The 9,409-nt window shown below is 35.3% G+C and overlaps 2 protein-coding genes across 2 annotated transcripts; both read right to left on the bottom strand.

Annotated features, from left to right (window-relative positions):
• Positions 1–243: 243 nt before the first annotated feature.
• On the bottom strand, positions 244–2,531 carry LOC128870589 (uncharacterized). Its single transcript, XM_054113240.1, has 2 exons — positions 417–2,531; positions 244–249 (listed from the first exon to the last, which is right to left on the bottom strand). The coding sequence occupies exons 1-2, from the start codon at positions 2,529–2,531 to the stop codon at positions 244–246; spliced, it is 2,121 nt and encodes a 706-aa protein (XP_053969215.1).
• A 1,552-nt stretch (positions 2,532–4,083) lies between these two features.
• LOC128870553 (uncharacterized) lies at positions 4,084–4,566 on the bottom strand (the record flags this gene model as incomplete). The annotated part of the gene is made up of 2 exons (XM_054113206.1): positions 4,249–4,566; positions 4,084–4,170 (listed from the first exon to the last, which is right to left on the bottom strand). Coding segments are annotated over exons 1-2 (405 nt in total), but the record flags the coding sequence as incomplete, so codon positions are not given.
• Between the last annotated feature and the right edge of the window lie 4,843 nt (positions 4,567–9,409).

Raw genomic sequence — 9,409 nt, 5'->3', positions numbered from 1 at the left:
AAGAGCCGATAAAAACTTGTAATTAAACTTTGATTCTTTAATATCCATTTCAATTTTTTACGCTAAATAAATTATGCTAAAATAAATAAAGTTAAAAATGTTTTTCCAGTTCCTTCTGGAGCATCCAATTTTTTATTATATTTTCGTCCAAAATGACTTGCAATTCGATAAAAAATTGATTGCTAAAAAGATTTGATTTGTGAACACAATAACGTACAAAATAAAATGAAATAATTTTTATTTTTATTTCTGATAAAGAAAAGCAACGTTTAATTTAATACAATTGTATACACAACATTTTTTGTTTTATTTTGTGGTGCATAAATAAACAAATTTTTTGGCGCTCCAACTCTCGAACATGCAACGTATAGTTGGCCGTGGGAAAAGCAAGTTTCCTCTAAATTAACTCCACACACCTGGAGCGTTTGCCCTTGGGCTTTGTTTACGGTCATAGCAAAAGATAGCCGAACAGGAAATTGAAGACGTTTAAATTCGAATGGCATGTCCGTTGGTATTAATGGGATGCGTGGTATTGGTACAATTTCACCTTTTGCTTTGCCAGTGAGAATTGTTGCTTGAATTAAATTTGGCATCAATTTCTTCACTGAAAGGCTCGTCCCATTACAAAGTTTCGGTGCATTAAGATTTCGGAGAAGTATAATCGATGAACCAACTTTCAAATTCAAATTATGCGGTGGCATGCCTGGTGGTTCCAAAGAATTTAAAAATTCGACCGGATAATTGACTGCGTCTTCATTATTCATAGCAGTATCAATGGATTTATATGTTACCGAATCTCCTGGCAATTTTTCCTGTATGTGGAAATTGATTTCGTTGACATTGATATTTTTTGGTGCTAAAATTGCACGTTCTCGTAACCAATCATGGTTATTATAATTTTGAACAATATTTGGGAAAACGCGATCAATGAGTTCTTGTTTTGATGATACAATTATGCAAAAATTATTCGGTAACATGATAAACCCATTTTGATCACTTGCAATTTTTCCATCGCCAATCTTCAGCAATTGCTTTGAAAACTCACGTGCTGATGAATCATTTTGAAGACGCACACGCATGTTGGTCGTCAACGAAAGCCTTTGTACGTGTGCCCACAAAAATGAACTTTTCAAACATGCATTAATTTCATCAGCTGGTGTTGATCTCGGAATAACAGGCAACGTTTGACGAAAATCACCAGATAACAATATTAATGCACCGCCAAACAGCTGTTGACTCTGTCTCAAATCTTGCAATGTTCGACTTAAGGCTTCCAAAGATTTTTTATGGGCCATTGGACATTCGTCCCATAAAATAATCGATGTTTGTTGCAAGACTTTAGCCATTCCAGAACTCCTTGAAATATTGCATGTTGGTGTTTCAATTGCTTGCATGTTTAACGGCAATTTCAAGGCGGAATGTGCTGTGTGGCCGCCATCAAGTAATGTAGCTGCAATACCGGAAGAAGCAAGTGCCAATGCGATTTTTCGTTCCGACCGAACCGTTGCCAATATCAATGATATCAAAAATGTTTTTCCAGTGCCGCCAGGTGCATCCAAAAAATACAATCCACCAGTGTTGTCATTGACAGCTTGCATCACTTTGTCATATGCATCTTTTTGTTGATCATTTAATTGTGGAGTATACGTTTGTACGAACGCACGCAATTCATCACGATCGAATTGCTGTTCGCGTTGCAATTCTCGTTCAAATAAATCATGCATTGGACGATTTGGTTGAGTCAATCCTAATTGCCCTAATGTTTTATTTGCAATAGTAAGGCACAAATCTTCGATCATTATCAAGGCTTCATTATACATTTCCAATGTCAGCAGCAATGCAGGATCATTTGAACGATGTTGAAGTCGAATCAAAATGTCTTCAGCCATGAAATCTTTGTATTTATTCCACAATTCCAGTGGATTTGATGGAAAACATGTTGATATTATGATCGCAAATAACATACGAATTTGATTTGGTGGAGATGAAATTGATGCATCACGAAGCGTAGAATCCCAATGCGTATCATCTTCCAGCAAATGCAATTGGTGACATGCTTCACGGTATGTGGCGCACATTTGACCATTGATAGTTCGTAAATGTTGGAATGATTGCGGTCCATGTACGTTCACCAACAAAAGTCGCAAGTAAAAACATTCAATATTAACTGGACTAACTGTATAAATGCGTCCCAAAGCATCTGTTCGAAAAATTCCTGGATAACCATCAACAGATGTGCCTTGTTTGCGACGTTGAAATTTTTTTGTTGATGCATTCCATGTGAAATAGTGTGGCACTTCCGAATATAGCAAAGTCCTTGCAAATTCATCCGTTTCGCATAACTTGAAAAAAGCTGTCAGTGTAGTTGCTCGTGGTTCTACTGCTCTTTGTGCGGCATTTGCAGCAGTGAAGTAAACACGTTGGCCGTTTTCAAGATGAACTGCCAAATGTACAACAACCGGATGTCTGTCATGAATTGGAAACGATAAAATACGCCATACAGCTTCATTCGTACTAATATAGCGCCCCATTTGATACTGTAAAATTTCATCATGACTATTTTCAGGAGCCACTCCAAAAACAGCCATATCGCTGCCCTTATTCACATACTTGCAAATATATTTGATTGATTTTACAGAATTGCAATATTCTACATTTATGTGAGCGTTGAACATTTTTGACAGTATCGGTGAGTACGGAACTATCCACCGGTTATCGATTTCAACGTCTTGATTTTGAAGTTTAATTACAGTTGATTTACCGTTGTCTTCAGTTGATCGTCGACGATACTGTGGATATCCATCATCTCCTGTAATTGTTTCAGCAATCATTTGTTTTGGAAAACGTTTCGAACATTTGCCATCAATCATACAGGGAGAATTTCGATTAATATCACCACAGGGACCGTGAATCAAATTTTTCGTGACAACTTCGAATAATCCTGGGTCGATGGTTTGATCTGGAATTTCGGCCGATATGACAGTATCAATCATATCAGGTGTTATTTTGTGTACCAACCAAATCAAGATATGTGCGTGAGGTAAGCCCCTTTTTTGCCACTCTATGGTATACATAAAGCACCGCACTTCTCCAAATACACGGAGTTTGACAATCAGATCCATTAATTTTTTCAATTTTTGTTGAAATACACGGGCCGTTATGTCATGCCGATCTTTTGGCACCTGACCATCAAATAAACAATCAGACACATCGACCCACTTCGGATTGCATGTAAATGTGATGAATAGATCCGGTCGCCCATAATTTCGTACATATGTCATCGCATCTTGCGTATATTCATGCATATGACGTGGGCTACCAACATATGATGATGGTAAAATTGTTAAACGGCCGATATCATTCACATTTGTATCATTGATTATTGCGTCACGCAAATGTATGTATTCCTCTGATCTCAATCGGGCTTGATTGTGACGGATGAAATTGAATCTCTCACTTTCAATTTTTGCGTACATATCGACGATATATTGATGCGAAAGTTGATTGCATCGCAAAATAAAATTGTTTTCTTGAGGGCGAATCATCAATCGATACGAATAAAAATTCATCGCACTGACGGCTTTCGTTGATTTTTGACCTGTAATGCAAAAATTAATTAGCGTATGAAAATTATTTAAAAATCATATTTAAACAAAAATAAAATGTGTATGTACCAGTTGTTGGATTTATCATTGGTATGTTGATATGATAGCCATCGTCCCCTCTCCAAAACAAAATGGGGTATTGCAATGCATCATAACAGCGATGGAGTTCTGAAATACGTTGTAATTGCTCATTTCTACGATACAAAACAATATCTCGTGGCCGAAACTGTTCACCAACCACAACAATGGCTACTTCATCAATCGTTGGTACATTAAATCGTCTGGCGTGCTCCCCAATTGGTGTTTTATCGGCTTTTATTATGATTTTGTGGCCATCGGTGGGCATCAGATCGAGTGCCACTTTGAACAATTTCACCAATTCATTGTGTTGACGGAACATTGTTTGCAATTCATTCACGATTGATCTTTTCGTATTCGTCGAAATTGCACAGCGCTGATCTAATTCACGATTCTCATCACCAATAAAATATATTTGCAAAAATTGATGGTCACCATCTGGGAATGGTAGTAAAGAGCCAGCTCTATGGTATATTTGACCTTGAATCTGTAAAGTTCGAGAAAAATATGTAGATAACGGATCTGAATATTTAAAAACATCGAACACATCAAACGAAGTAATAACCTTAAACGTCGGCATAAATCCATCTCTTATAATATTTGTAGCTCCAAAAGATGTCATTTGAAAGCATGAATTGTATTTTTTAATGTTTAAGAGGAAATGCTTCGACGTTGGTGAATTGCCAAAAACCAATGAATGCAAAGGTTCTGGCGGAAGTTCAAGCACCGGCAATTTGACTTTCCCACCAGCACAGCACATACCAGGCGTTTCGTTTCTGAATTTAATTGCTTTGCAATGTATACATTCTACATTCATTTGGCCAATGTATGCATGCATGCTGTAATCAATGGTGGCATCGTAATTGAAAGCCGCACGTTCCATTTGATGTATATCAAAAACGGACGTACGCCCACGACGGTTTCTTGGTGCTTCACTATTAACCGACTGATTTCTCCGTTTGTGTCGTTGTGTTTCCACTTCATTTCGTCGACCACGATCTTCTTCACTTTGTGATCTTCGATTTAATGCTGTAGCATTTGATTGAAGTGAGCGTCTGCCAATGTTTGCTCGTCTTGTACGTGGCATTCTTTCAGTACAATATATTACTAATTAAATGTAATAGCGAAATATTGAAAATTATTTCAAGAAACAGGATATTACAGGCATTTCGTATGAGAGGAAACCATTACTCACATAAAATGTCAGGAACGGCTGCACCGATTTCAATCAAGCTTCACACAAACCACCTCCAAAGATAGAAAAGAACTCTAAAATTCTTGTGTTAATCGGTTCGGCGGTTCTTGAGTTATAATATTACCAAGGGAATGTAACTTATTTTTATGTATATAGAATGTTTGCTCGTCTTGCACGTGGCATTCTTTCAGTACAATATATTACTAATTAAATGTAATAGCGAAATATTGAAAATTATTTCAAAAAACAGGATATTACAGGCATTTCATATGAGAGGAAACCATTACTCACATAAAATGTCAGGAACGGCTGCACCGATTTCAATCAAATTGATCGTAGACTACACTGTTGTTGTTGGTCTTGAGGTTAAGCGGTTTTCTGCTGCACGTCGATACGGCGTACACTTTGGCGTTTACAAACACAAAACAAACAATTCACTTTTGCGGTACGTCCATAGCATTGGCATGTGCTAACAAATTCACAACAAATTAACGTCGTTTGCTATTATTATTTCAAAAAACAGTATATTACAGGCATTTCGGATGAGAGGAAACCATTACTCACATAAAATGTCAGGAACGGCTGCACCGATTTTCTTGCACGTGGTATTCTTTTAGTACAATATATTAGTATTTGAATGTAACAGCAAAACATTCAAAATTTTTTCAAAAAACAGTATATTACTAATTGAATGTAAAAGCAAAATATTGAAAATTATTTCAAGAAACAGTATATTACAGGCATTTCGTATGAGAGGAAACCATTACTCACATAAAATGTCAGGAACGGCTGCACCGATTTCAATCAAACTTCACACGAACCACCTCCTCAAAGACAAAAAGGAACTCTGAAATTTTTGTGTTAATCGGTTCGGCGGTTCTTGAGTTATAAGATTACCAAGGAAATGTAACTTCTTTTTATATATATAGATGTTTGACATTTGTGCGAAGACCTGCTTCATCATTTCTTTTAACTCTTTGATGTCGTCATTTGAAGTTGCTTCAGAATTTGTTTCAGAACTTGTCACACCCGATTGTGGGTTGTTAGAAATAACTTGGGCATATGGCATTGTCGGTTTGACATATTGTGAATCTACTTGTCGATTTAAAGCGTTTTGCTGTTTATCAATATTCAATTCTTTGTTACGTTGCTCTGGATATTGTTTTATTTTGAGTGCTTTGTACACCGTGCATCCTCTGTAGCTCGCTGTGTGTTTGCCTCTGCAATGGGCGCATTTTATGTTGCTGCTATTTTTTACAACACACTCTATAGTTTTGTGATTACCCGCGCATTTTACATAAACTGGGGTTTTTGTGCAAAAGTTTTTAGAGTGTCCGTATTTTTGACAATTTGTGCATTGTGGAATTGTTTTCTTTTGATGAGGCGGTTCAAAACTTATTTTGCAGTGTAATAGATTATTTATTGAACAAATATCTTTATTGTTTGCACCTTGCTTCATCTCCAATGAGAACAATGGCAGAGGTTTCTTTGTACCTTTTTGCAAAATATTTTGAATATTAATTATTTCATGGCCTAATTCTAGTAGTTCCTGCTTAATTTCATCTTTATCAGCCGAATAATGCATTCCCCTTAGGAATACTTTGAATCCTCTTTCTTCCTTTAGTTTAAAAGTATAATACTGGGTTTTCTTCTCCTTTAATAAATTAATGATTGCAGTATAATTGTGTGATTCGAGTGGCTGTAGTTTAACTTCATTGTTTTTCAAAGCCTTAAGTTCATATTTGCAATCACGAATGGTACTCAGTGCCTGCATTAATTTATCAATGCGTTCTACGTTTTGTATGTAAATCGGTGGGGGCTTGTGTTTTTTAATTATTGGGTTTAAGTTTTCTGCAGCGGTTGGTCTTTTTGTTCCACTGTTATCGGTTCTGTCATTGTCTGGTTCGTCGTCTGAAAGCAATTCGAACATGTTTGACGATGTTTGCTGGCTGAGCCAATATGACGTTAGCTTTCTTTGGTTTGTTGTTGTGTCTTTGCTTTTATGTTTTTTTGTGCTATGTATATAATCATTTTGCTTACTTGGGGAGTTGCGGTACCGTTTTTGTGTAGTTTGGACTGCCGTGTTTTTGTTGGAGCTTTCACATTCGTTGTTTTGTTTGTTGGACTGCTTTACTTGCGTAATTTCCTTCCTTGTTTCTGTTTGCTGTTGTTGGATTGCTGGGATAGCTGTGTTTACTGTTTGCAGGGTGTTTCTCTTTGTTGTCATTATCGGCGCTGATGTGAATACCACTGATGTAGTTGTTGTGGCTAAGTAGAATGACCGAGAGTGGTTATAGGCGTATTTGTTGTTGAGTATTTGTAGTTTGTTTGGTCGGTCGTGCTTGTTGGGGGTTTTTTTTCACTCCATGAAGTTGGTTCGCTTGGTGACAGTACATTTGGTGTTGTTGTTAAAAGTGGTTTTATATGGACACATATGTTCGCAGCGTAATCGCGAGGTTCGCTGAAGTTTGTTTTTGGCGCAAGTTTTGACGAATTTTGTCGCTCTTGCGGTGGAGAATGCCCCACAGGCATCTCAAGTTGTTTCTGTTTTTGTTTGTTATTAAAATTATTTTTTGTTTTGCACTTTCACTTAAGTATGTAGAATGCCGAATAAGCTTATGTATATTCAGCGTGTAAGTGTCTATATCGCAATTTGGAAACTTTTGAGTTTGGTTTTATCACTTTGATAGGCTATACTCGAGAGCTGTTAAAATCACGTCCGTTCAAAAGTAACGTCCGAAATTGAATTGTAATTTAAATTTCAATTTTCATTATTAAACTAATGCAAAATGAAAAATAATTTAATGTTCAATTTCCATACTATTTCTTAACTATAATTTATAAAAAAGCAAAATACTGTAAAATAAATAAAAGATGGGTGTAATAATTCTTAATGGCACTACACTCAGACATTATGAACAACACTTTAATCTTTAAGTATATAAGTTGATGTAAATAGGTCGAGGGAATGACCTGTCGATATATATTGACTCCATTATTAATAAATAAAACTTTTTGTATTTATGTATAGCAATTATTGAACTTATGTAACAAATATATTAATATAAACACAAATAAACATTTCATTTTTATTCTTAATGATAATTTATAAAAACAAAAACGAAGTACTATAATTCAAAAGGCGGATGTATTGATCACAGACATGTGTAATCATTTTTAAATTAGGTTCATACACTTAGACATTATAAGCAGAACTTTAGTCTTTAAGTATATAAGTTTTTTATCAAAACTTTTATGTTTAAATATTATATTTAAGTAATTCTGTACCTCTAGTCTAGTTTCAATAAAATGAATATGGAAAAATAAACGATAAGCTTAGTTTATTTATGTAATGTTGTTTTTTTAGATAGACTTTTAATACGTTCACATATAAGTAGATCTAGATATAAGTAGATCTACTTTTTCGTGCTTTACTCCCAATCCGTAATTAAAAATTTCTCTCCAAAATCTGAGATTATAAAATAATCCTAGATAATAACCATATTGTGTCTTTTGTGTAATAGATCATTATTTCTACGAGTGTAAAGAAAAACGTTAAAGTAAAAAGTAAATAAACTAGATGCCATAGAAAATAGGTTTGTAGACTTAATTCTAATAAAATGTTTGTTAGGTATTATTAACCGTACATTCATTTAACAGAAAAAAGCGTATGTCCATAAACGTGAGTCCTCTTATTACTTACTATAAAATGTAATATCGAATTTCGAATGCGTATCCAACTGTTTATTATTACCAGCCAATTGCGCAATTAAATTAGCTATTCCTTCTCCTTGTAGTTTCTTCATATCGTTAATAATACTTAAACAAACCAAAAGCTCCGAAATATTCCACCAAAATAATTTCTATGTAGAAAAACCTTTCACAACAGTATTGACAGTCAATTGTATTGACAGGATTTTCAATTTTGTAGGTAATCTGCCATATGTGAACGGGTAGATTAATTTTGTGGATTTATTGCTAATTACTGCATATGTGAACGTAGGTAGAATTATATGAAAGAAATATAGTTTGAATTTATCAAAGAGCGTCGGCCGTGGTTGGTGCATGACTACCATTTGGGATCACCTAGGTTCGAATCTCCGTACATGAAACAGGAAAATGATAGAAAAAAGTTTTTGATAACGGGACGACCGGAGCGACAGGCAATGGCAAACCCTCGAGAGAATTTCTGCCATGAAAAAGATTCATAAAAAAACTGTAAGTTCTTCCATTTGTGAAACAACATCAAGAAGCACAAATAGGAGGACAAACTCGGCCAAACACCTAACAGAAGTTTACGTGCCAATTATTTATTTATTTTTAATGGGCAGACTACGTTCGTCGGTAACATGCATGTTCAAATTAGTAGAAATGGGGAAAAACTAGGTCCTATTAATATTAAAAAATTTCACTTGGCCGTGATTAAATATATGATTTTAGTATTGAGCCACTAAGACCTCTTCTTTTCGCCAAGAGTTAGCAAGTGGCGAATAGATAAGCAACTGGTATAAAAGAACATTTGTATACATAT

Source organism: Anastrepha ludens, chromosome Y, assembly GCF_028408465.1.
Source record: "Anastrepha ludens isolate Willacy chromosome Y, idAnaLude1.1, whole genome shotgun sequence".
Lineage (NCBI taxonomy): Eukaryota > Metazoa > Arthropoda > Insecta > Diptera > Tephritidae > Anastrepha > Anastrepha ludens.
Note: the sequence above shows the minus strand (reverse complement) of the source record. Positions and strands in the feature narration are given on the sequence as shown.

Excerpts from the sequence above, each read along its gene's own strand:
- LOC128870589 (XM_054113240.1), bottom strand. The coding sequence starts at position 2,531 with ATGGGGCGCTATATTAGTACGAATGAAGCTGTATGGCGTATTTTATCG.